Source organism: Phocoena phocoena, chromosome 3, assembly GCF_963924675.1.
Source record: "Phocoena phocoena chromosome 3, mPhoPho1.1, whole genome shotgun sequence".
Taxonomy (NCBI): Eukaryota; Metazoa; Chordata; class Mammalia; order Artiodactyla; family Phocoenidae; genus Phocoena; species Phocoena phocoena.
Genome location: NC_089221.1, coordinates 163,999,373 through 164,025,670, shown reverse-complemented (window position 1 = coordinate 164,025,670; position 26,298 = coordinate 163,999,373). Strand labels below are relative to the sequence as shown.

General features: G+C 58.1%; 3 protein-coding genes across 5 annotated transcripts; 1 reads left to right on the top strand and 2 right to left on the bottom strand.

Annotated features, from left to right (window-relative positions):
- Positions 1-1,607: 1,607 nt before the first annotated feature.
- Positions 1,608-3,384, bottom strand: IER2 (immediate early response 2). Its single transcript, XM_065875371.1, has one exon. It carries the CDS (start codon positions 3,247-3,249, stop codon positions 2,578-2,580), a length of 672 nt encoding a protein of 223 aa, XP_065731443.1. The 5' UTR covers positions 3,250-3,384; the 3' UTR covers positions 1,608-2,577.
- A 2,955-nt stretch (positions 3,385-6,339) lies between these two features.
- STX10 (syntaxin 10) lies at positions 6,340-9,199 on the top strand. 3 transcript variants are annotated; one of them, XM_065874444.1, is made up of 8 exons: positions 6,340-6,461; positions 6,702-6,871; positions 7,047-7,141; positions 7,218-7,280; positions 8,225-8,332; positions 8,427-8,533; positions 8,621-8,715; positions 8,820-9,199. In XM_065874444.1, exons 1-8 carry the CDS (start codon positions 6,427-6,429, stop codon positions 8,894-8,896), a joined length of 750 nt encoding a protein of 249 aa, XP_065730516.1. In that variant the 5' UTR covers positions 6,340-6,426; the 3' UTR covers positions 8,897-9,199. The 3 variants fall into 3 exon arrangements, with proteins under 3 accessions (XP_065730516.1, XP_065730519.1, XP_065730518.1); XM_065874447.1 differs by lacking the exon at positions 7,218-7,280 and having other exon boundaries at positions 6,427-6,461; positions 7,047-7,067; positions 8,235-8,332; positions 8,820-8,896; XM_065874446.1 differs by lacking the exon at positions 8,820-9,199 and having other exon boundaries at positions 6,427-6,461; positions 8,427-8,529; positions 8,621-8,709.
- Positions 9,200-14,098: 4,899 nt separating this feature from the next.
- Positions 14,099-17,094, bottom strand: NACC1 (nucleus accumbens associated 1). Its single transcript, XM_065875327.1, has 5 exons — positions 16,149-17,094; positions 15,889-16,062; positions 15,190-15,295; positions 14,986-15,083; positions 14,099-14,361 (listed from the first exon to the last, which is right to left on the bottom strand). The coding sequence occupies exons 1-5, from the start codon at positions 17,092-17,094 to the stop codon at positions 14,099-14,101; spliced, it is 1,587 nt and encodes a 528-aa protein (XP_065731399.1).
- Positions 17,095-26,298: the final 9,204 nt, after the last annotated feature.

Sequence of the window (26,298 nt, the reverse complement as noted above, 5' to 3'; positions counted from 1 at the left end):
TTCCAGGCCTGAGGTTCCGTGGGGATCCACGGGCTATGAGATCTGTGACAGTTTTAGTTTTCACAGCTATTGTCCAATCGATTATTCCCCAGAGGGCTTGTCCCAATAACCCAATGCCATGTAATGGCGTGGAAAGTCCATGGCTCATCAATGTCGACTGTTGTGACAAATTTTCAATTTTGTCTCTTCTGATGGGTGAAATGGGGTCTTGGGGAAGGGTATACGTTAAGCGGATGTATGTGAGGGGCACTTGGCCTGTCTCCCACAGCATCACCTCCAGCCCTCAGCCCCCAGTGACCGAGTAGCGGAAACCCCCAGGCGGCCCGGGCGGGGGCGGGGGTCGGCCAAGCAGCTTCCCGCGGAAGGAAGCGCCCGGCGGTTCCTGCGACAGGATGCGCAGTGATGCCCCTCCCCAGCCGCCGGGGACTTCCCGGCGGGCCAGGTTCTCGAGGGAGTTGCCCCCATGCGGACGCAATGAGCTACCGCGAGGGGCGTGGGGCTCCAGTCCCCCAGCATCCCACTGCGGAGCTGTGGGTCGGTCCCCCGAGTGGGCGGCACTAAAGTCTTTCACATTTCCCGGGAGGGAAACGGGCTGCGGTGGAGGCGAGATTCCCCTGAGGGGCCCTGAGGGAGGCAGGGAGGAGGGAGTGCGATGAGTGAACGACGCAGGAGGGGAGCCAGGGGCGGGCATGCGGGGGCGGGGCCGCCCTTCCCCCGCGCCCTCCTCCCTCAACCCTCGGGGTCAGGTCCCCCGGGTCTCGGGAGGCCAGCCGTGGCGGAGCCTGCCGTCTGGAGGCGGGGCTGGAGCTTTCCCGGCGCCTCCCGCCGCCCTCACCGCCCGCACCTGCGGCTCCTTTGTCCTCCCAACAGCCCCCACCCCCCACCCCCCAGCCCCAGTGCAACATCTACAGCCGCTCTCCTAAACCAGCACTGCGGAAATTGTGAGGGTTTCCTCCTCTCTGGGGGGCTAACCTGGGGATGGGGTGGGGCCAAAGCAAACAAGCGCTCCCACGGGAATTTCTAAACCTACAGCCTCGCAGGGAAGCTGTTGAGGCCCACTTTGCAGATGAGGAAACTGAGGCTGGGAGACACCTCCTAGCCTGAACCACAGTTATACCGCCAGAGACTGGAACTGGGCATAAAGTGTGCTCCAAAGCTCACCTGCTCAGTTCCACCCCAGTTGTGGGAATCCCTGCTGATTCAGTTAATCAAGCGGGGGGGGGGGGGGGGGGGCGGGGGAGGACTGTTGGGAGACATCCTTCAAGTCTCCAAAGGAGGTGTGGTCCCCCGACTCTGCTGCGGGCATAGTACCCAAAGTATCCCCCAAACGTCTGAACTCGGAAAGCACTCTGACCCAGCCAGAAATATAGGAGAGTGTCCAAGGAACCCCCAAACGTGAGAGGGTTAAGGAAAGGTCAGAGCACCAGGCAATCAGCACTCAGTGCCCTGGCAAAGAAAAGGCGCCCGGCCCCTTCCCGCCCACTCTGCCCACGTGGTAGCCGGTCAGACCGGTTTCTGGGGCCCCAGCAAGCCGCCAGCCAGCTCCTGACCCCTTAACCCTGCCCCTCCCCCACCAGGGAAGAAAACCAGACGGGCTCCACAGAATTTTTCTTCAAATGGTCTTTATTTTCCTATCTGGCATTTCTAGCAAAAAGGCCAGACAGATGGAGTTAACAGAATCCACCACAGTAAAGGTAAACAGAACCCCCCTCCCCCAAAACTGGCCCAGTCTCACCAGCAACTGATCCCAGCTCAGCTTTACAGCGCTCTGAACAACCCCCTCCCCCCATTTCCGTGATTCAGACCAGGAACGTCTGGGTTGACTGTGTCTGTTGGTTTGAGGGAGGGCTCAAGCTTGAGACTGTCAACATATTCCCACCTCTCACACACCAGATGAGAAAAATTTTAACCTGAAATTAGATCTGCCCTCTGCCCCCGAAGGCGTAGGGGTTCGTGGCAATAACCCACACCACGCGGAGGCGAAGTGACTCAGGCCGCCCTCCTCCCATTCCTCTGGGCGTCCACACCCCAGATCCTCCTCCCAGGCCTCACACCCACGCAAGACAACAGGAAGCTCCCCACGTCTGCCCATGACGCAACGATGACCGCTTGCACAAGTATGGCACTGGAGGGGGAAGGGGAGTGCCTGGAATTCTCTGAGGTTGGAAACGCAAACACCAACTATTGAAAAACCTTGAAAGGGCAGCACAGCCCCCAGTAAAGAATAAAGTACGACCCTGAGGAGTTTAAAGAACCAAAGCTCCCTTCTCCAAGTCCCAGAAGGAGAGCGTAAGGTCCATATCCCAGTCCGTTAAGACAGCACCTGTGGGCGCGGCAGGTCTGGGGGAAGACGCCCGCGCCCCCGGCTCAGGTTTCTTGGTGTCGCCGCTGCACACAGGTGGCGACGGCACCCCGTGGGTAGAGTCCCTCTCAGGGCATCTCAGCAGCCAGGGCGGCTGCCCCTCTCCACGGTTTCCACGGGCGCTCCCCCGGGGGTGGGCCTCGCCTTGGGTCTGCTCACTCTGGCCTACGGGTTCGGCCCGCGCTCTGGGCTCTGGTAGCGCCGCTCACGGACCCTCAGAAGGCCACCACGGCCCGCACCAGCACGTTCAGCATATTGTCCGCCGGGCGGCAAGCCGGCTTCGCCTCGCACGCCGGCGGCGCCGTCGGGGGCGCGGCGGGGCTGCAGTTCAGGAGGCCGGAGAAGCGCCTCTGCAGGACACGCGCCAGGTTGGGGAAGGCGCCCTCCGCTTGCGCCGGAGGGGGCTGCAGGCGATCAAGGACGTCCGACGAGGCCCTTTCCTCCTCCTCCTCTTCTTCTAGGCGGGCTTTCTTACTCGGGACCAGTGCAGCGTCCCCACCGTCGCTCAGGCTGCAGCTCCGCCGCTTGCGGCTGACTTTGGCGGGGCGCTGGGCACTGCGGGCAGAGGTCTCCTCCGCTCTCGGTGTCTCCTGCGTGTCCATGGGTTCCGGAGAGGGCTGCTCACCGTCGCAGGGCGCTACCTCTGCTGCGGCTTCCGCTTCCCGCGGCGGGTGCAGGCAAGGGTCAGGGGAGCGGGCGGGCGGCAAGGGCACCTCGGGCTCCTGGGCTTCCACCTTGGCCGAGAGGTAGAGCTCCCGGGCGCTGCGCATGACCAGCGACAGCTGCAGACTCCGGTGCAGCCGCAGGCCACCGCGCTGCATGCGCGAATGGTACATCTTCCACACCGACAGGGTCATGATGCGTTGCGCCTCCTTCTGCACTTCCATAGCTGCTTGACGGAGGGGCGAAGGCGGCGGGGACACGCGGCTGGGCTGGGCAGGGCAGGTGGCAGGTGCACACTGGACAAGGCGCTCGTTCACGCCTCTCTTTTCAAGCCAACCCACGCTGAGACGCTGCCAGGACGCTCTACCCCGGCGCCCGCCACCCGGGCCCTTTTGTACCTCAAGTGAAGTCACTGAGACGCCCCGCCCAATCAGAAAGTCGCATCCGGGCTTTCCACAGCTCTGAGGCGAAAGACTCCTTAAAGCGACAGGGTGGAATTTACCGAGCAAAGAAAAGGGACCCGAACTCGTGTGAGGAGGAGCGTTCCCCAGTCCAAGCTGAGCTCTCGGGGTGGTCTGCTTCCTCAGGGCCCCCCACTGCACCCGCGCGCGGGCCCAGGGGACAGGCGCCGTGGGTGGGGCTCAGGGTCCACTCACGGGTTGCGTCTGGAGACCCCTGCGGGTCGTAGGCGGCACGTTTCCCTTCGCACCCGGGAAGACTTGGGTTCTAACCGGTACATCCCCCGTGGGAACTGTGCCTAGCATCTACCAGGCGCCTAATTAATGTCTTGTTTTTGTTTTTTTAATCAATAACGATGCTTACACTTACTAAGCTCTTACTACGTGCCAGGCGCTAAAGGCTTTCCTTTCACAAACATCTCATTGATCTCTCACCTCCACTCCGCGGAGGGTAGTTATATCTTATTTCTTCAGGTGAGGAAACCGAGGCAGAATGACTCGTCCAATATTTGCTAAACGAATAAATGAGCCACGGCGGTGAAAGGGGACCACTGGAACCTGAAGCTCTCCTGTCTCTCCAGCGTCCGCCAGCCCCCGTCACTCCCCTCGTTTGGAAGCAGTTAAGAAAGCGGGACACGCTGGCTGGCTCTAGGGCAAAGTTGCCCACTACACGGGCGGCGAACGTCTGCGGACACAAGCGCAGCCCAGGCTGCCATCTCTGCGCTCCTCTTTGAGCATCCCCCCTCCGCCACCCCAGTTTCCGTCGGCACGAAATCCACCATGGGCGTGGAGCTCGTAAGGCGGAGGACCCGGCCGCAACACAGCCCGAGTGAACCTGTGGCTGCGGTCCCCCAAACGACGCAGCCGTTCTCCGCCTCTGCTTCCCGGGAGGCGGAGTTGGAATAGGACCTAGAAACTGAGCCACGCATTGATAGAGCAGATAGATAGAAAACATCGGCCCCACCTTCCGCTACGCACTACAGTTCCAAGAAAACCTAATTCCAGTTCCTCAGAAAATGCAGAATTGTTCGAACAGCTCCATTCACTCGTGGTGCGGGCCCTTTAAGGGGAGGCTTCCCCCAACACACACACACACACACACACACACACACACACACACACACACACACACACACACACACACACACACACACACACACACACACACACACACACACACACACACACACACACACACACACACACTGGTGCGCGAACCTTCCCGCCACTAGATCTGCCAGACTTCCACAACTATATTTGGAAGTAATGACGTAGGGCATGCGCGCTAGCCGCTTCCGGCTGCCCATATAAGGACTGGGGCCAGGATCTCTATAAAAGACTTCAGCCGGCTTTTTCCGGGCCAGCGGGCGGGCGTGGGTGGTGCCTTACCCTCCTGGCAGGCCCCCTCCGCTCTCCCTCTCCCAGCCGCTAGAGCTGGTTGGAGCCCCCGCTTTCCGGAGCGGCGTCCACGGGGGCCCGCGGAGAGCGAGAAGAAACTTTCGCTTCCTTCCCTCCGGAGCCCAGGAAGGTGTGACGCCCCTCCGGAAAGCCCCCTGCCGGCTGGTAGGGGCCACCTCAGGGCTCACACTGACGCCATCTCCCAGAGACCTACACAAAGACCTTGCCAACACAAGCAGCTACTCCCTGAGGACCACTACATTCCTGTCCCCGCCCCCGCCATGGAGACCCTGCCAGGCCCCCTCTCATGTATTCCTGCCCCTCCGCCAAAAAATTGCTCTTCTCGTTCACATTTGGAGCATGCTCATGTCCCCCACTCCCAACCCCGGCACATGAAAACAACAATTATTCTCTCTTCTAAAAGACTTTTCCCAAAACTGTCCCCATTCAGCGATCCTGCCACATATTACGGCAACCTGCTGAGGACGCCCCCATCCTCCCTCCCCCCCCCCCCACGAAACTCCACAATGACATCCCCAGCCCAGACGCTATCTCTGACACACAACGGGGGCGACCCTCCGAGGACTTCCTCAGACATCCCGCTCCAGAGGTCAGGACCCCACTCAGCCGACAGCTGCCTCCCGCCCCCATAAAAAAAGTGCTTTCCCGGAGACCCCACACAGAAGGGCTCTGTCACACAGGTGGCGACCCTATGAGTCCCTCTCCAGACATTCCTGACCCCTCCTCACAAGCAGAGGATTTCCCTGCAGACCATCCTCAGAGCCACCACCACACCCACTCCCGCACCCCCAGGCTCGCACCCAGAAAGACCTCACCCCCCAGAAGCATCTCCGGGCCCCCACTCGCGGCCAACTCGCCCTAGGGCGATCTCGAGGCGTCCCTCCTCCGCAGGAAAAAAGAGGAGGAGAGAGTCCAGCAGAACTCCCCACACTTCACCCTGCCCCCGCGGGAAGGTGGGGATACCACCTCTCCCAATACTCCTTACCAAACCTGCCACTCCCGACCCTGGGCTGGGACCATCTCTCATCTCCCATCTCCTAGGACAGGATCTAGGTGCAGGCTCAGGGAGCCCATGAAGATGATCTACAAATTGAATGAGCCCCTTCCCCAGCCATACTCTCCTGATTTAAAGGAGACTATTATTATTTACATTGCCCGGAAGGGAAACAGGTTGCGCAGCAACAATCCGAGAGGTTGGGTCTCGAACCGAGGGATTTGGAGCTCTGAGTCGAACCCAGCCAGACGGAACTAGGACAACTCCGGGGACCAGGACGCGAAGGGGCGGTACGTGCAGACAGGAAGCCGTCTCTGCCCACAACCAAGATGGCGAAAGAGAGAGCGGATGTTTTCGCACTTCGGGCTGCCAAGGCCTCTCTTTCTCTCCTGGCGGCCCAGCTCTCAATGATGGCAGTGGTCACGTGACGGGGGCGGGGGTGACGGCTCGTTTTGCACCTCTTGGAGGGAACCAGCTTCCCAGGCCGAGAGGGGAGGGGGGCTTGGCTTCGGGCGGGTGAGGGACGTGACATGTCGCTCGAAGATCCGTTTTTGGTAGTCCGAGGGTGAGTGACAGCGATGGGGGAGGACAGAGGGTGTGCTGTCCCCCTGCCAGCCAGTGCCCGCGTGCCATACGGAGCATTTCAGGCATTCTGGGCACCGCCGTCGGGATCGCCCCGTGGCCGTGTGGGAGGGGTACGCAGTGGGATATGAGGGTCTCCTGAGTCCCCAGCTCGTTTGGGGGCGCAGTGGTGGGAGGGTGGACCGCCTGCCCCCAGCCGCGCCCGCTGTGCCCCTGCCCGCAGCGAGGTGCAGAAGGCCGTGAACACGGCCCGCGGGCTTTACCAGCGGTGGTGCGAGCTTCTGCATGAGGGCGCGGCGGTCGGACGCGAGGAGCTGGACCGGACGACCAATGAGCTGCGGAATGGCCTGCGCAGCATCGAGTGGGACCTCGAGGACCTGGAGGAGACCATCGATATCCTGGGGGGGGGCGGGGGTTGGAGGGCGGCATGGGAGAGCCCATTGAAGTGGCAGTGGGCCGTGGGAGCCAGCCCTCGGGGAGGCTGGACACCTAGGAGGTGTTTGAGGGCTTTGAGGCAGAGGAGGGCGTTCTGTCGGGCTCTGGCCTTGACTCTTGACTCGCGGCTTACGCATAGTGGAAGCCAACCCAGGCAAGTTCAGGCTCCCAGCCGGAGACCTGCAGGAGAGAAAGGTGTTTGTGGAGAGGATGCGGGAAGCAGTCCAGGTGAAGAGAGTTTCCAGTGGGGTGAGGGTGGGGAGGTTGGGGTATCATTACTCTCTGATGCTGTCCTTACCCCTAGGAAATGAAGGACCATATGGTCAGCCCCGCAGCCATAGCCTTCATGGAGAGGAATAATAGAGAGGTAAAGGCATCCCGACCCAGTATCCTCACCCCCTGTCTCTCGGGGTGACCCTCCCCTTGGAGTGCAAGCCACTCTCTGTGTCAGTGCTCATCTTCTCTGTGCACAGTTGTCTCCATGCTGTCTACCCGCCTGCTCTTTCTGGATGTGTACACCTGAGCTCCTTCTGTGTGTATAATCTCTTCTGCCTTCTCCTGTGGGTCTATACTGGTTTCCTGTGTGTGGGGGGTGGCCTAGCTCCTTTTTTTTTTTTTTTTTTTTTTAGCTCTCTGTGTTACTGTTTTCAGGATTTGATGCTTACCTTTTTAATCTGTGTATGCACTTGACCTCTCTGAACTTGACCTCTGAGTGGATCCCCACCTGCCTTGTGCATGCACACCATTTTCCTCTGTGGGTGTGCTTGCCCCATGTGTGTACCCACTCATGCCTTTTGTGCGCATTCTCTCTGCTGCCTCTGTCTGTACACCTTTTCCCTCTATGTTGTGTGTTCATTCTTGCATGTTGTAAACAGCGGCCTCACCCATTAAACCCACATGGGGTCTGGGAGGGTGGAGGGCTGAGGTCTGCAGCAGCTTGGAGCCCTATAGCAGGGTCCACATGCCTTCCGTGTGTGCTGCTTTGGGTATTAAAGTTCAATTCTTAAATACATGTGTTTATAGGATAATAAGTGTTCTCCCTGGATTAATTCATTAAACCCTTATTCCATCCTCAGGAAACAGGAATTATAGCTCTCCCCATTTTACAGATGAGGAAACTGAGGCACAGGGAAGTCAAGTGATATGGCCTCGGGGTCACCTTGCTAGTAAGTGGTGGCTCTGAGGAACCCAGGCCGTCCCACTCCAGAGACTGCCTTCCTGACAAACCACCATCTAAATTTGCCACAAACCTTGTCTGTCTCTGCCGTGAGTGGGCGACCCTCCCTGAGCCTGTGGTCTTGGCCTCCACAGATGCTGACAGGCAAGCCAGCCACCCTGAAGTCAACCAGCGACTTGCTGGACGCCAGTGTGGTCTCAACCACCTCTCGCTACATTGAAGAGCAGCAGGCCACACAGCAGGTGTGTGTGGGTGGCTGGAGGCCCTGGGCTGGAGGAGCCTTCAGGCAGCTCAGGGCTCCCTGCCGACCGCAGTTCCCACCCCTCCAACCTGCAGCTGATCATGGACCAGCAGGACCAACAGCTGGAAATGGTGTCTGGGAGTATCCAGGTTCTGAAACACATGTCCGGCCGCGTCGGGGAGGAGCTAAATGAGCAGGGCATGTGAGGCCAGGACCCCAGGGGTGGGCCAGGAACCCTTGGCCGGCTGCACAGACCCTCCAGGGGCTGATTACCTCCTGATCTCAGCAGTATGCTGGACACCTTTGCTCATGAGATGGACCACACCCAGTCCCGGATGGATGGGGTCCTCAGGAAGATGGCCAAAGTATCCCACATGACCAGTGGTGAGTCCCGTGGCGGTGGGGGGGGGGGGCAATTCGGCAGTGGAGGGAGGGGGTTGTGGGTGGTGCTGCCTCCCCTCTATGAACTCTGACCCTCTTGCTCCCAGACCGCCGACAGTGGTGTGCCATTGTGGTGCTGCTGGGGGTGCTTCTCCTGGCCCTCATCCTGTTCTTCTCTCTCTGATCCTGGTCCTCCCCAGGAAGCTGGTCCCTCCAGCTGGGGGGATCAGCAGAGCCTTGCCCCCTGGGAGGAGGGGAGCTTGGGGAGCTGTCCCAAGGCTTCATCCAGAGCCAGTAGGACCCTCATGGCCCTGGGTGGGAGCCCCCACCACTGGTTCTGTCTCAAGTGCGCTTAGGGGGTGGTGGAGGTAGGGGGACCTCAGACACGCCCCTCCCCATCTCTCCTTCCCATGCCCCAAAGCCATCGCTTTGCCCGTGTGCCTTCTACATGTGTCAACTTGGAAATAAAATCCCAGCCTTTGTTACATACATTTGTATCGTATGATGTGTCGATCTGAACTTGTGGCTGTCCCTGAATGGGAACTCCTGTTCGAAGCCCCCTGCTTGCACACGCTGGGGCCAAGTGTGCATGTGTGTGCATGTGTGTGTTAAGGACTTCAATGGTTGGTATTTGGTGCAGAAAAGACTATTCTGGTTTATTTCTTGGATTTCACGATGGATAATTTTATCACCATCGAAATTCCAAACACTGATTCTTCTTGAGCTTTTGAAGTTCAGCCTAAACGTCTTTTGCTTGTTCTTTGTCTAAGGTAGGTAGGTGAGTCCCTTAGCTGTGGAACTGAGCTGTCACTTCCGAGGGGCCTCTGAGTACCACTAGGCTCCCTCATACACCTGGTCACTTCGATCCCTCTGTGATGCTTCACTCTAACAAGAAAGCATTTGTAAATTTAAGGGCTTTGCCATAGAGCCTTCCTGAGTAGGAGAAATGATTCCTATAAGCCAGGTAAACTTGTAAGCGCTGTGAATCTTAACTTATTGTCTTAGATGTTTCCATCTTGAGCATTATGTAATCAGGCATCAGGCCCACCCTTCTCAGTCGCTCATTTATACATTGTAAAGTGCTCTTAACAAGGATGTCTGTCGTTCCATTAGGCTGATTTGTCAAAGAGAACCAAATATGTTCAGATTATTTTTTTTTGGTCGCACCATGTGGCTTTTGGGATCTTAATTCCCCGATCAGGGATCGAACCCAGGCCCCCTGCAGTGGAAGCGTAGAGTCTTAACCACTGGACCGCCAGGGAATTCTGCTCTCCCCGCCCCCCCCCCACACACTTATTTTTTAAATGCAAAACCACTACCACTAATGCTGTGGTTCAGGTTGTCTTGATCCATTCTACACGTCTTCCTGGGGTTAAAAAGATGTGCTTCTGGGAGTCTGACAGTGTTTCCACCTACCTGGGCTTGCCTACATGTTAAGACAGGCAGACTTCCTGTTACTTGAAGTGACTCTGGACCAGAGTCACCTGAAGATTTTTGTTGATGCTGCTGTTGGCTCCCCCAAACCCCTGCTTTCTGTTGGTTGAAGCTGGGCTTCAGGATTCCAGAGGGGGCTGGTCTTACTGAAGCATGCCCAAGTCACCCTGTGAATTGAGTCACCCTCAATCATCTACCCCAAGGAAGTCTGGAGCTCCCTCCAGTCATCATGGGGTGGTGAGACCTGGACTGGGCGGAGATGAAACCCCTTGTCCACCTCCCCAGCAAAGATCTTTTGATTTGATGGAATCCCTAAGGTCTGTCAGTAGTCTTCCCACACTACTTGAGACATCTCTGAATCAATGGGACCCTAGGGCACGTTGCATCTTTTCTATTTCGGTTGTTAGAACATTTTCCCACTCATATCCTCAGGGCCCTACAGCTCTTCCAGTTTTTTTTTGTCTTTTGGCCACCGTGCACAGCATGTGGGATCTTAGTTCCCTGACCAACCCGTGCCACCTGCAGTGGAAGCGCAGAGTCTTAACCACTGGACCACCAGGGAAGTCCCTCTTCCAGGTATTTTCAACAACCACCGCCTGATTTTAGGCTTGCCATCCCGACTTTAGTGTTCCTTCTGACTTTAGTGCTCCTTCCAGACGCAGTGGCTCGGGACGGGGCGTTCAGGACACGTTTCTGGGGCTGGGAGTGTCAAATACCATGGAAGGGCAGCAAGTGCATCTGTAATACAGTTAATTCCATGGAGCAGCTGCCCTTCTAGCTTTGGAGGGGCTCCTGTGGGACGCCCATGCAGGATTTAGGGCCCACACGTGTGAGGGAAGAGCCTAGGGAGGGTGTTGTTTGTACATACTGGGGCAACCTGGAAGCTGCTGGAAGCTGTTTTCCCACCTAAAGAGGGCCCTCCCCTCAGGCCGACATTCTGAGGCATGACGTTTGGCATGGCCGTTCTGAGCACACCCCAAGCCGGGCCCCCACTGCATGTCAGTGTGAAGCCCTGGGGAATGGGGATGTCGCTCTGCGGAAGGAGGGGGGCCCTAGTGTGCAGCCAGCGTCCCTTCCTGGGCCCGCCACCCCGCGCCCCCAGTGAGCAGCTTGCAGCAGGGCTGTTACAAAGGCGTTTAGTTTATTCTCCTCATCAGTATCACTGATATTCTCATGGTTCACATTTCCCAGTGCGGCTCCTCTTCTTACAGTAGTTAATGTGCAATCTCACTTATGGGCCCGGGGAGGAGGGGCTCGGCCCAGGGCAGGGAGGGTGTTGGCACTCCACGCGGACAGGGCGGGTGGTCTGTCCTGCGTGAAAGAGACGTGGGTGAATGGGCGGCCGGGGAAGGTGGAGGGGGGCCCCCATAGTCTTTTTTGCGTTGGTCGGTGATCCTCCATTCATGTTCCTTCCTGGCTGCCCCGGGGGGTGGGGGGGTTGGGGGGGGGGGTCCATGCAGCTCAGGGCAGGGCAGGGCCAGGGGAAGGGAAAGCAGGAAAAGCAGCAGGCCGCCCAAGAACGGGGAGGGCAGGGCGGGAGGGCGCAGGGGTGGCTCCTGGGGTAAGGCACAACCCTGTCTTTGGCTCTCCTGGTGAGGAGTTTCCTCCCCTGCGCCCCTGCCCAGCCCCTCTCCCCCGCCCCCTCCCCAGACCTATACACACAGTCCAGGGAGCCAGGGGCACCTCCTGGAGTCCCTGAAACAAGAGGGCTCTGCCACCCAACCCAGTGCTGCAGGGGCTCGGAGGAGGGACGGGGCAAGCCCCACCCGAGGACAAGGCGAGGAGGGGCTGGACAGGGGCCTGCCCAGGACAAGGGGGTGGGGAGGGAGAAGACCCCAGTCCCAGAGAGCTGGCCCCCGCTAAGGCCTGGAAGGAGGGGAGCGCCTGGGGACTCCTGCTTCCTTTGGGGGTCTGGCTGGAGCCCCAGCCCACCCCTCGGCCTTGGTCGGCCCGGCAGCTTGCCAAGTGACCAGGATATTGTGCTTTGGGATCTACGCTGGGGTGGGGTGTCGAGGCCAGGATGAGGGGGCAGGGGAGGTGCGACTAAGGTGCTTGTGCTTTAGCTGGGGCTGTCGACTCCCCCCCACGCACTCGGACCGGCTGAGGGCTAAGGTACTGGGGCTGGGCCAGGAAAGCAGAGCGCCAGGGCCCCGCTGGTCTGACCCCACCCCCACTCCCACCCCCACCCCCCGGGCCCCTGGCAGCAAGCAGATGTCAGGAAGGACCCGCTCGGACCCGCTCCGCGCAGGCTGGCAGGGGCTCCTGGGGGGGGGGGGGGGGGCGGGCAGGCCTCCAGGTCAGATCCCAGTGGTTCAGCTGGCCACCACCCCACCTCCTGTAATCCCCTTGCCTTTGGAAAGAGAGAGGCTGCTGGGAGCAACGGGCTAGTCAGACTGCGGGGGAGACAGAGGCGGTGAGAACCAGGGCTAGAGACAAAAATGTGAAATTGCAAAGAAACAGACACCCGGCATGTGTGGGGAGGGGTGCGGGGGGGGGGGGGGGGGGGAAGAGAGTTAAAAAAACAAAAAGAACCCTCCGAATTTACATGTAGAACTCAAAAAAAAAAAACACAAAACCACTCGTGGAGCTAGGCCAAGGATAGAAAGAGAGGAATGGTAAAAGAAGATTCTGCAAACAATCTTTAACCATGAAGCGGACCCGGCCCTGCCAGGAGCTGGACTCAGCCAACTGGACAAACCAGGGACACCCTTGCAATGTAGCCCTTGGGGGGAGGCCCTGGGGTTGAGTGTGAGCCGGCCAGACCCACGGGAGCCCAGGCAGAGCGGGGCCTGGGGGGCCCCCCCTCGGCAACGCGCGCCCCCACTCCACACACACGCGCACATTCAGCCTGCCCCTGGCTCCCCACTCCGTCCTGCCTTCCACAGCCCCGAGGACCGAAGGGGACATCAGACACGGTCCCGTTGGTTTGAAAAATAAAAGGAATCTTATACTTCAATATTTCATTAGCTAAAAAAATGTTTTAAAAAGTATGTACAGGGTGTGGGGGCTGGGAGCCCTGCCGTGGGGGGTGGGGGTGGGGGAAGGGAGGGAAAGGCAGCAGCACCCCCCAGCCTGCTCCCCTGGGTTCCACCCCTGGTCCTACTGCCTCTCACATCTTCATCTGTTTAAAAGCAAAACTTCTACACACGCACGCGCACACACACACACGCACACCCACACGCTTCTGCGAGCCCCGGAAACCTCTCCTATTCTCAGAGACCCTCGGTCTGCCCCCAAGGGCCCCCTCTCAGGACTTGCCCCTCTCAGGCCCCAGGGGGCTGGTGGCGGCAAGAGAGGCTGAGCACAGGTGGGGGAAGAGAAGGGCGCTGGGCCTGCCACCGCCCGCCACCTTAGGTCGGTCATGGAGTTTCTCTGAGCCTCAGTTTCCTCAGCTGTAAAACGGGCAGTCCTCACGGCCTCGCCTACCCCAGCCCCCAGGCGCAGGGACAGACAAGGGAGACAGGAAGGCGCTTTTGGAAACGTGGAAGCACTGGGAGGTGGTGGCGGGAGGGGTCCTGAGAACCCGGGGCCCCTGTGAGTCCCCAAGGGGCTGCAGTGGGGGGCGGAGGCTGAGGAATGCTCCGGCTAGGTGGCCCAGCGCCTGGGAAGGGGGTCTTCCCAAGCCCCCCAGGCCAGCCCCTCCCTGTGCCTGGCCTGGTGAGTGGGGAGACAGTTGCTAGGGGTTAGGAGAGGGGGAGCAAGAGCCCCCCGACTGTGCACGAGTGTGTGCTACAGAAGGCAACGCAGACCTCGCACCACCTGCCGTCCTCTCCCAGCCCGGATCCCTGATAGGATTGGGGTCAGGGGGTGGGACGGGGAGGCAGAGGGGCCAGGAGCATGCAGTGCCCCCCGCGGGTCCTGGGGAAGGACAGACAGTAGCTCGTGACCAAGATGGTGGGCGGGTGTGACAGGAGGGGGAGTGTGACAGCCCCGCGGGAGGGTCCGGTGGGGGTTACTGGAGGGCCTCCTCGGCCGAGGGGCCGGCCTCGCCGTCATGGCTGGCCGTCTCGAAGCCGTGCTCCACACCCATCATGTCCGGCTCTATCTTGCCCGTGTAGCTGATGAAGGTGGTGTACGCGTCACCCTCGGCCATAAGCGGCTTGACCTTGGGGATCCAGCTCTTCCTCACAACGCGGCGGGCATTGGTGCACATGTCGGCTGCGATGGCGTTCATCTCGCTCTCCTTGAAGTTGGGAGCAAAGTTCTGGCAGTAGTCTGTCCGGGCAGAATGGGTAGCTCATGCCGAGCGTGGCCTGGGCCTCCCACCCTCCCAACAGGCACTCAGCCCCCACGCTGCTCCTGAATCCCCCCCCCAGAACCATGGCACCCCTGAACCCCCCTTTGGAGCTGAGGAAACTGAGGCCTTGCGGACAGCACGCTAAACCACATCAGTGGGCCCAGGACTGACAGAGCTTGGCCATGCGTATGCGACGTGTGGATTTGATGCGGGATGGCCCAGTGCTCTTGAAAAACGTGGGTCATTTGCCATAATTCAGAAACTGGGAGATTCCACCTGAAAACCTAGACTTCCCTCCTGACAACTGGCTGAGGCCTGGCCACTTCATCACTCTGATGACCAGAATAAGTTTGAGACCCCCCCCTCCCATAGGCTTCGTGGCTTTCCTTCAGTGTCCTACCCACCCCCTCAAGAAATCTCTAACCAAGAACCCTCTAACCAATCACAGCCCTCTTCCCAACAAGCCTAGACTGAACCTCAGAATCCTTCTTAATACCAAACCCTACCTACCCATCCATCAGGGCCAACACCAGAGAAAAGGACCACCTGCCTGCCCCAGACCTCCATCCCCCAATCCCGACTCCAGAAAGGTGGACACTTACACTTGACAGCGTGCAGGACGCGGCTATCCAGCGGTTTGCGGCTGGGGTTGTTACTGGAAGAGCGGATGCCGGTGCCACAGCTATTGGCCAGCGTGTTCCTGGGCGAGGGGCATGGGGGAGGGGAGTCAGGCCCCCTGTGGTGGTGGTGGTGGGGCATGGGGCACCCCGTCCTCCCCCACATCGGGGCTCTGGCATGGGCCTCACCGGTCAAAGAAGGAGGCCAGGAGGCGCCGCAGCAGGACCTTGTGCCGCGTGCCCGCGCTGACGTGGCAGTTCATGAGCTGCGCCCTGGTGATATACACGTTGGTGCCTGGAGGGGGAGGGGGCGGAGCCAGAGGATGATGGGTGTCGGGGGCAAACCACCACGTTCCCCACTCGGCCAAGCCCCGTCCTGGGCCCAACCAAGACCCCCCCCCCGCCCCCCGCCCCAACCACTCAACTTAGAGCATCCTCCTCAACACTCAGGAGAGGACAGAGACTGTGGCGCCACCATCCACGGGGCACCCAACGTGCCGGGGCCCTTGCCCACGAAACCACCAGCATCAGAAAGAACAGGCAGCAGATGCTCGCACCCTGACACCCTGAGTCCAAGGGCCAAATTCTTAACCACCGTGTTGATCAACCCTCAAACCACGCTATGAAGCCACTGATCTGCTCCCATGTGGCCAACAATGCTGGCCCACACTTACACCAGCCTCCGGGGTGGAAAGCTACAAGCCAGTCTTTGATTTGTATCAATGCAAAGAGGTGTCAGCTGCCCCAGGACACAGCCAGTGGGCGGCAGGGCTGGGGTTGGACCTTGAGCCTGGCTCCTAAGCACTGTGCTGCAGGCTGCTGGCCCAGAGGGCATCGAGGCCCAAGGTGGGGAAGGGGGAATTCAGGGAGCAAGTGAGGCCAGCCCACCTGTTACCAGCTCCAGCTTCTCAGAGGGGTCACCCTCATCGTAGAGCTTGGGGTGGCAGCGGTTGCCGATCTGGTTGATGAGCTCAGCAGGGAGAGACGCCAGGTCTTGCCGCACTCGGATGCGATTCCGGGACTCGGGGGCCACCTGCTCAGGGAGGGCCTCCACCTTCTCGGCTGTCAGGGGCGAAATTGGTGTGTTGGGGGCGGGGCCGGGGGCGGGGGCGAGGGGCCAGGCTTGGGGCTGTGGTGGGGCACCTCACCGGTCTGGCCGACGTTCATCATGCTGTACATGGTGTACATATTGCAGATCTGCCGGTACTGCTCGTCTGTGCCCTCCTCGCCCGCGTCCTCCTCCTCATCTTCCTCGTGGTAAGAGCCGGGGCTGTCGCTGGTGTAAGCGCTTGAGGTGCCCGGGCTGGTCCGCTCCGACGTGCTGGGCCCACTCACCACTCCGCCTGCCGCTGCTGCCACGCCCCCCGCCGGCTGCCCGGCCCCGGGCCCCCCTGCCACTCCGGTGGGCTGTGCTGCCGCCACCACCGGGGCCTGCTGGGGCGGCCGGTTGGCAGCCAGGTCCGGCGTGGAGAACTTGGCCATCTTGCGGCTGCCGTTGCCACTGCTGCCACCGCTGGCCTCCTTCTGGCTGCTGTCCCACAGCCGCTTGGCCACGGGCGTGCACTGCACAGAGTCCGACTCCTGCTGCTCTGTCTTGACGCGAGACACGAGGGGCAATGGGGTGCCGCAGGCCGGCCAGCTCGACGTCTGCGCCACAGGGCTCTGAGGCTCGGACGAGGGGGCCTCCTCGGCGTGCAGGCCCTGGGAGTCACAGCTGGGGGAGCTCACCTTGAGGAAGAACTCTGTGCCCTTCTCCATGATCTCCTGGATCTGCAGGAAGCCCGCTGTGTACATGAGCAGGAACTGGTCGCCCATGTTCATGCTCAGCCGGCCCGTGTAGCAGAAGCTGAGGATCTGCTGGAAGGACTGGGGCTGCACAGCCGCCGGCAGCTCCACCACCGCACTCCGGCTGCTGTTGAACAGGTCCCGGAAGTAGGAGCTGCTGGCGGCCAGCACGGCCCGGTGGGCCTTGAAGGCATGGCCCTTGACCACCACCGAGACATCACAGTACAGGCCCTGCAGCCGCTGCTCGTTGAGGCACTCCAGAATGCTGTTGCCGAAGTTCGGGATCTCCATCTGCAGGGTCTGGGCCATGGCGGCGGCGGCTGCGCAGGGGACAGGGAGAGACGGAGGGAAAGGGTCAGATGGCAGACTCAGCCCGCTGCAGGGAGACACACGGGAGCGTGGACATCCACGTGGTGGAATTTGCCACGACTGTAAGAATCACAGGTGCCGCCCACTCCTGTCCCAGCATGGCCTTTCCTCTGTGACAGACTGTCAAATCAGCTAAGTCAGCTATAGGCCGGGGTGGCCTATGCCGTCCCTTTGCAGAAAGGAGGGCAAAGGCATACTTACACGTCTGGGCTTGAATATTAAATGAGATAACACAGTGAGCCCCCCGTGAGCATTAACCACCACTAGCACTACACACATAGGGTAACAGGCATAGAGACACCAAGAAGGCAGAGTCATCCGATTTTTCACACTGCGTTTGCAGTGCTGAGCACATGACCCTCAATCACCATTTGCTGAATGACTGAATGACCACTCGAGAAACCCTGAAACTGCATGAGAACATCACTAGTCATCAGGGTAATGCAAATCCAAACCACAATGAGACACCATTCCACACCCACTAGGCTGGCTAGAATAAGAAAGATAAGTATTGGTGAGGATGAGAAATGAACCGGAACCCTCCTACACTGCTGGTGGGAAGGTGAAATGGTGCACCTGCTGTGGAAAACCGTTCCTCAAATGGTTAAACATGAAGTTGCCATATGACCCAGCAATTCCACTTCTAGGAATTATTCCTGAGAAATGAAAACATATATCCACACATACACCTGTACGTGAATGTTTACAGCAGCACTGTTCACAATAGGCAAAAGGTGGAAACAACCCAAATGTCCATCAACGGATGAATGGATAAACAAAATATGGTCAATCCACAATGGAATACTACTCAGTCATAAAGAGGAATGCACTACTGCTACATGCTACAACTTGGATAAACCCTGAAAACATTATGCTAAATGCAAGAAGCCAGACAAAAAGACCACATATTATACAATCCCATTTATATGAAACGTCCAGAACAGGCAAATCGATAAGAGACAGAAAGCAGATTAGTGGTTGCCTGGGGCTGGGGGTGCTTGGAGGATTAGGGGAGTGTGAGCAAACAGGTGCAGGGTTTCTTCTTGCCCTTGTGAAAAATGTTCAGAAATTGTGGTGATGGATGCACAACTCTGAATATACTAAAAACTCCTGAACCTGTACACTTTAAACGGGTGATCTGCTTGGTATATGCATCTCAATAAAGCTGTAAAAGGAAGAAAGAAACCATAAGACTAATGTCCTTTGTGTAGAACTGGGGACGAGACTTACCATGTACATTCTTAGGGTCTTTTTTGGCCACACTACACGGCTTGTGGGATCTTAGTTCCCTGACCAGGGATTGAACCCAGGCCCTTGGCAGTGAAAGCTCAGAGTCCTAACCGCTGGACTGCCAGGGAATTCCATCTTAGGGTCTTTTAAATTTTGAACCTGGTGAATGTATTGCCTATTTACAAAAGTAAATAATATTTAAAATAAAGTGTGTGGGACTTCCCTGGTAGTGCAGTGATTAAGAACCTGCCTGCCAGTGCAGGAGACACGGGCTCAAGCCCTGGTCCGGGAAGATCCCACATGCCACGGAGCAACTAAGCCCGTGCACCACAACTACTGAGCCTGCGCGCCTAGAGCCCATGCTCTGCAACAAGAGAAGCCACCGCTCGCCTCAACTAGAGAAAGCCTGCGCACAGCAACAAAGACCCAACACAGCCAAAAATAAAATAAATAAATTTTAAAAAATAAAATAAAAAAATAAAGTGTGTGAAATCACACCACAAACAATTCACCCCAAAGTGCTTGAGGGGTGGGTGGAGAAAGAAATGTGAATTTAAGGAACTGCACGAGATCCTGCTCAGGGAGCCCACCCCCATCCTGACCTGTGAAGTACCACCTGGGGGGCCCTGGCACCTCTCAAATGTGTGACCTTCTGCATCAGAGCCTATTCCATCAGTGCATGTTCCAACCCAGGAGGAAGAACTGGTCGGGTGAGGACAGCATGTCTGATGCTCTGGGGGTAATCATAAAAGGGCTCTGAGGGAAGATATGGCTTTACAAGTGCCCCCATTGGTAAAACTGAGTCCCCTGCCATTCTATAGTTGTGGAGGGCAGTCGTCCTGAATGGGCAGGTATGGGTAAGAAGAGAGGCCTGAGCAGAGTGTCAGGCTGGTGAGAAGAGGAAAAAGGTGAAGAGTGTGTGCAAAGGCCCTGAGGCAGGAAATAACTAGAGCCCCCAGCTGTCCGTCTCTCACTCCCATGTTAGCTCTCATGCATCTTTCAGTTTTTTTTCTTTAACCAGTCTATTCTAAGCTGCCTCGATGGGCTGAGGATTGGGGATGCAGTGAAGACTTGGGCCCTACCCAGGTTCATTCAGAAAGGGCTACCTGGAGGAACACAAGGGGCCATGTGCCCATGGGCTCAGAGGTGCACTTCAGGGCAAGGGTGAGTCCTGGCTCCCCCAGATCTGTCTGGGCACTGAAATCCATGATTCCCCTCTGCTGTACCCTCCTCTTCCTCATCAAAATCATTGTCGCCACCGTGAAAAACAAAAAGGCAATCAGGAGGGGGAGGCAGAGACAGGGAAATCCTAATTAGACGGCAGCATGCACGTCCCAGGAGGTCAAACCAAGGGCCGGACAGGCTAGGAGCTGGTGCTTCAGTTTCCCCTACCACCTCATTCAGAGCTGGGCCTCTGAATGAGGCGGTAGGGGAAACTGAGGCACCAAGAGGAGGCAAAGGATAGAGCCCAGAGAGCCTCCTCCAGGGCCCTGGTAGCCCGGACCCACCTCCCCAGGCTGCCAAACTGAAGACCCCCCGGGTACTAGGGCCCAAGTGACCAGGGCCGAGGCAGCCAAGGAAGAGGCTGCCTGGCCTCTAGTCCCTGGAGGGGTGCTCTAGACCCCTGGCTTGGAAGGCTTACACCCCAAGGGGGAGGACCAAGGCAGGACATGCATGCGGTGGAGCTAGAGTCCCTCAGACCTGGGTTCTGCTGCTAGCCCCACTCTGAAGCTGCATGACCTCAGGCCAGCCGCTCACCTCTCTGTGCTTCAGTTTGTTTATGTGTAAAATGGGGAGGTATACATCCAACCCACCCGATGGACTGCAAGGTGCTGGGGACATAGTCCTGAAGAGGACTGGCTGTGCCCACATGTAGCTCACTGTCTAGTGAGGAGCCACAGGGCGTGATTTTAGTTGGGGTGAGTGTGTCACTGAGTGAGCGAGGTAAAGATGGGGAGATGGAGAGAGCAACCAACAGTCCTGGGCAGGAAGGAGCCAGTGTGGCTGGAAAGCGGCACAGGGTGTGGGACAGGTGGGCCCTGGCCTGGTGAGGATGAATGTCTGAGAGTGAGCAATGGGAAGCCCGGAGCAAGGGAGACTGGGCCCAGACCAACTTTGGGAGAATTCCCAGCATCAGCGGCGGGGACAGAGAGAAGGGGGTGAGTGACTCAGGAATGAGCCTCTACGGGAGACAGGGTATTGTTTTAAAAGTTGTAGACAGGGGACTTCCCTAGCAGTCGAGTGGTTAAGACTCCATGCTTCTACTGCAGGGGGCACGGGTTCAATCCCTGGTTGGAGAACTAAGATCCTACATGCTGCATAGCGAAGCCAAAAAAAGGTTGTGTAGATAGGTACTCCTCCAAGGAGACTGTCAACTCCAGAGGGGGCAGGCATGCTGGCAGATTTGTTCACGATTAGCTCATCAGAACAGAGAGAGGCGGTCAATAAATATTTGTAAACGTGTCAAATAGTGTACTAAGGCAGGAATAGACTGCTCCTGTCTGGGAAATGGCAGCTGCGGGGTGGGGGTGGGGGAAGCATGAGGGAACGGGGGGAGGGGGCTGAGGCAGTACACATATGGGTGTGGATGCTTCTGGGGCTACGGAGGGCGTTGCAAAGTGTCCTCCTTAACTGTGCTCGGTGTGCCGGACACTGTTGCGCGCATTTCCGGAAGGCTACCAAACTGCTCACAGCACTCCACAGTGAAGGCTAGCAGGGCCCCACTTTGTGGGTGGTGATCACAGCACCGCCCTGCCCCGTCCCAAGCAGTGGGACTTCAGGGCCTGACCCCTCAACGGGAATTGGTGCAGGATGGCTTTGTGGTGAGCGCTCAGCATGGGGGCGATAAGGTTCTCAACAGGAGGGAAAAGAGACGCAAGGAGGAGGGCTCCCGAGGGCGAGAGCCAACCTGACATTCAGTCTGGGGTCCCCAGGCCTCGTGAACCCCATGGGGCCTCAGAGCCCAGCACCCAGGGCTTTGAAGCCTTCAATTAGCAATGGCGGGGCGGGGGGGGGGGGGGGGGGAGCACAACTTATGCAAAAGGCTGATGCAATCCGTGCACAGGCACGCACCCTCTGCAGTGACAGGGAGTGGGGTGCTAGGCCTGCCTCGCTGCCCCTGTAAGTAGGACAGGGTATGGGGTGGGGGAGGTGGAAGAGGCCACTGGAGACCACTAGAGACCCACCCCTGGATCGTGGCACCAATCCAGGCTGCCAGACTCAGAAGAACAATGGCCGGTGGTCCTGCCCCTCACCTACACCAGCTGTGAGGGAGGAGCCACGGAGCCAGATCAGGCTTCCAGAGGAAACAGGTCGAAAGCAGCTGGCGCTCGGCCTGGGTCACCTGCTGGTTGGGAAGTGGTAGGATGGAGAGCCGGGGTGAGGGTGGGGGGCGGTGCGGTTCTCTAAACCAGCCAACAGTTCTGTCCTCACCAGCCCGAGCCCCTCGCCTGTACTGCACGGTTCCCCTCAGCCAGACCTTTACCCAAGCTGTGCACCCTGCCCGGAGGACCCTTCTCCTCCCACTACCCGCATCTTCCTCATTCACCCTCAGCTGCCCCGTGCTCTGAGAACTCACCAGACTGGAGAAGATGCCCTCTTCGGCACTCCCCGCAACCCCCAAGCCACAGGGCCCTTATGCTTACCTCTGAGAACATTAAATCCCACTTGACTATAATCTCCCCAGGGGCAGAAAACCGTATTTGAATTCTCTCTCCTCACAACTTGGCACATGAGCCGGCACATCTTCTGGGGTGCCCAGATCCCCCTGGAGGGAAGGGGCGGCCCCCAGACCCACACAAGGCCAAGGGGACCCTTCCATCGCTACTCCTGGCCCCGGAAGAGGGTGGGTTTCCTGACAAGACGCAAGGGCACGACACAGGGTTTCCATGACCTCTCAACAGTCACTCAACAAATATTTGCCAAGCGCCTTGTCTGGGGCAGGAAGTGCCCAGAGCCTGGGGCAGGCCACCACTAAGACAAGGCCCTGCCTCCAGAGCTCATGGTCCAGGGAGAGACACGACCATTCATCCAGGGTCACACGGATCAACGAGCTGCAGGGCCGAGCCTCTGACCTCACCCAGAGGAGGGGACACTGGAGCTGAGATCTGGGGGGCACAAGGGGGTGGAGGTGGGGGGTGATCTAATGGGGCAGTGGTGGGCTGGGAGCGTGGCCCTCAAGGAACCAGGAAGGTGTGCAGAGCCCCAAGGGAGAAGCAGGCACGGCCCTTCCAGAAACCAGAGGAAGGCAAAGCTGGCTCTGGGCTCAGTCTTTAGTCTGCTTCTCTCCTTGGGGGATCACACCCAGTCTCAGGGCTCTGCTGTGGACTAAATTGTGTCACCCACCCCAATTTCTAAGTTGAAGTCCTAATCCCCCGTGTGGCTGTATTTGGAGACAGGGTCTTATTTGAAGGTAATTAAGGTTAAATGAGATCATAAAAGTCGGGCCCTAATGCAACAGAACTCTTTGTCCTTAGAAGAAGAAGAAGAGAGATTTCTCTTTCTATCTCCAAGCGCAGACACTAAGGGCCACATGAGCACACTAGAATCCAACCAGAACCTGACTGCGCTGGCATCTTAGACTTCCAGCCCCCAGAACTGTGAGAAAATGTCTGTTGTTTAAGCTGCCCAGTCTATGGTATTTTGTTATGGCGACCCAAGCAGACTAGGACAGGCTCAAAACACCATCTACTTGGACCTCCCTGGAGATCCAGGGAAGTCAAGACTTCATGCTCCCAATGCAGGGGGCACAGGTTTGATCCCTGGTCAGGGAAGATCCTGCATGCCGTGGCCAAAACCAAACAAACAAACACCATCTACTCACCCCACAACTCCCTCATGGAGCCCCTGGCCTGGACCTCCCCTTGGACAGCAGACTTGCACATACCCCACATGCCCACACAATGCACCCTCAGCTGAGCCCTTCTCCCCTCAAGCCTGCTCTGGCTGCAGTGCACACAGGCTCTATCTAGCCCTCCTTGCTTGGGTGAAGAGCCTAGGATTCACACCTCCAATTTCTTCAACACCAGTTCTCACCACCTGGGCCCCTACGATGTGTATGGGGGCCCTGCACAGTAAGGACTGCCTGCTCTCAGACCTCTTACAAGGCAGGCCCCAAGACGGTCACAGCCCTTCATACTCTCCTGATCACCTATCTCAGATTTCCAAAGACAGCCTTTGCCAACCCCGATTCCTCCGGCCACTTCTGCTTCATTTTTCCTCCTTGGCACTTCCCACCATCTACCAACCCGATGTGTCCTTGGCTTTGTGTCAGCTCCACCGGGGCAGGGCGACTGCCTGTCTGGTTCACACTACTATGTCCCCTGCCCCCTACAACTAGACGGGCACACAGTGGACACACAATCGTTGTTAGCGGAATGAATGAATGATTTCTGTTACTTCCAACTACACTCCCCTTTTAGTCGCACTGTGACTAGAACAGAGTGGGACTTGGAAGAGGTCTCTGAGGCTGGGCAGGGGTGCCACCCGCACCGCAGTGGGGGCCGCCGGGGCCAACGCAGAGGGTGCTGCTCAGACAGACACCCTCCTCTGGCAGCCATAGCAGGTGGGTGGCTTGCAGTCAGGGTCCCACTTGGGGCTCAATGTAACTGAACTTGGGATTCCCACTGACTGCTGTCCTACTGCCGGATCCCGCTAGGGTGCGGCAGGCTTGAAACGGAGGTGCTTGTGTTGCAGTGCAATTCCTAGGGGTGGAGACTGCCAGCTCTTTGAGGGAGCTCCGAGTACCCCAGCCAGCAGTGGCTGGGGGGCAGATCTGTGTCTGCCTCACCAAGGACTGTCTTTTCTGGCTGACTTTCCAGGGAAGTGGTGAGCTGCCCATTGACATGTAAGCTGGTTAAGGGAACCCACTAACTCCAAGCATAAGAAGGACAGAGGCCCCTGGAAAGCCCCACAATCCTTCACCCAGCTCAGCATGAGGTCAGAGTGACAGCTGGGGGCAGGAAAGTGGCACACCCCCCAGGCTGCTCCGAGTGCATTCCTGGCCCAAAGCCATTCGGACCCTCTGCAGGAGGCAAACTGGAAGGTAGTTTAGGCAAACATTATCTAGTGAAGAACAAGGCAATACCCGATTGTACAGATCTTTCTAAGGTACGTGCACATTTAATTCATTTTCTTTTTCCCTGAAAAGCTCCTGTCAACTCCACAGTGGGTGACAGGATTAGCACCGGTTGGTGGCATGGACGTTGCCCCTACTGTACACCAGCACCCGATGAGGGCTCAGCTATTCCTCTCACCAGTTTCTGAGGAAGAAATGAGTCTTCCTGCCATTTTACAGATGAGGAGAGCAAGGCCCAGGATGGCACCCAGGCCACGTGGCTCCTGTCCAAGAATCAGGAGATAATGGCAGTTGGGGCTCCCTGACCACGGCCGGCCCAGGCTGCACTCATCTTCCGCATGGCCCTGCTGCTCCCTGTGGCAGGCGGCCACCACAGCTAGACCCATTTCATGACTGGGAAAACTGAGAAACCAGAGCTGAGAAGGGAAGACGAGACCCGAGCTGGGGTCTGCTGCCCACCTGAGGCCCCAACCCAAGGGTTCTGGGTGCTGCTATTCCCGCTCCCCCTCAGAGGCCTTCTTCTTTCCCCCAGCCTCCCCCAGCTACTCTCTACTCCTCCTCCCCTCACTGCCACCTCCGGGAAAGAGCAATCCAGCCTGCTGCCTCTCCTCCCTCCCCCCTCCCACTCTCTCCTCGAAGTCCTCAGCAATCTGGCTTCTGCCTGCAGCAGCGCCTAAGAGAACCCGGCCAGGCCCCACCCCCTTCCCACTCTGACCTCAAGCCCACCTTTGTGAGTTACCTCATACTCCCGGTGTGCCTCCAGACCCAAGGACAAGGGGGTGGGGCAGCAGCTGCACAAAGAGTGGAGGGAAGTGCAAAGGCCCTGAGGTGACCTTGGGGAGGCTAACACAAAGGAGGCTGGGCGTTACTGGGGATGGGTCGTGGAGATGTGCTTGGAGACCCTGCAGGGCCTTGGCAGGACAAAAGAATCAGAATCCTGTTTTACTAGGCTCAAATATCCCTTACAAAGCTTCCCCGCTTAGAATTACGCTTTCCTTCCTTTACGCTCCCAGAAAACGTTTATCTGTACTAGTGCTTACCACCCCCCACGTCAGTCTTTCCCAACTATAAAACAAGCAGCCGCCTCACAAGGCTGTTTTAAGGATTAAACCGCCTTAAGGTAACACAGGTAGGTAGGCTGGTGCTGACTTTGCAGTCAGTGCTCAGCTGCTATTATTAGTTATGTTCCCTTCTGTCTGTCCCCCTAGCCCCTCACAGGACTGCAAACTCCCTGACAGCAGCAGAGGCATCTTATACCGCTCACCATCTCCCAGAACCTTAGGCCATTTCATGAGCTATCAGGCCATACTTACTGAGGGCTCCCTGCACTGCCTTCCCAGCACCGGCTGATCACACCCCAGACACCAACGTCTCACATGACCCTCCCAATAACCACGCAGCGGGGAGCCCCAACTGAGGCCCTGCTGCCACTGGGGCCAGATCATCCGCTGTGGTGGAGGCTGCCCTGTACATTATATGATACTGAGGAGCATTCCCGGCCTCTACCGTGACAGCTGTGACAACCAAAAATGTCTCCAGACATTTCCCAAGCATCCCTTGAGGGGGGCAGAATCACCTCTGGTTGGGAACCACTGCAGCGCAGGTATGTCTGCTTGTCCCCACTTATCAGATACTTAAACTGAGGCGCCAAGGCCACAACGTCTGCCCAGGGTCTCCTGGCTGAGCAAGGTGGCGCTAACAGTGGAATCTGACTCTCCACTATACCACATTTGCTCACCTTTACCCACCCTCTGCTTAATTCAGTCATGGTCCTCACAGAGGGCCCTCGGATCTCTAAGGATGCTGAGACCTTCACATCCTGTCTATCCCGAGGAGAC

What these genes read in the sequence shown, in the direction of transcription:
- STX10 (XM_065874444.1), top strand. Translation starts at nt 6,427, where the DNA reads ATGTCGCTCGAAGATCCGTTTTTGGTAGTCCGAGG. An exon ending in TGGAGAGGAATAATAGAGAG is followed by an intron (nt 7,281 to 8,224) that starts GTAAAGGCATCC and finishes TGGCCTCCACAG; the next exon opens with ATGCTGACAGGCAAGCCAGC. An exon ending in AGCAGCAGGCCACACAGCAG is followed by an intron (nt 8,333 to 8,426) that starts GTGTGTGTGGGT and finishes TCCAACCTGCAG; the next exon opens with CTGATCATGGACCAGCAGGA.
- IER2 (XM_065875371.1), bottom strand. Translation starts at nt 3,249, where the DNA reads ATGGAAGTGCAGAAGGAGGCGCAACGCATCATGACCCTGTCGGTGTGG.
- NACC1 (XM_065875327.1), bottom strand. Translation starts at nt 17,094, where the DNA reads ATGGCCCAGACCCTGCAGATGGAGATCCCGAACTTCGGCAACAGCATT. An exon ending in GATGAACGTCGGCCAGACCG is followed by an intron (nt 16,063 to 16,148) that starts GTGAGGTGCCCC and finishes CGCCCCTGACAG; the next exon opens with CCGAGAAGGTGGAGGCCCTC. An exon ending in CGTCCTGCACGCTGTCAAGT is followed by an intron (nt 14,362 to 14,985) that starts GTAAGTGTCCAC and finishes CTGCCCGGACAG; the next exon opens with ACTACTGCCAGAACTTTGCT.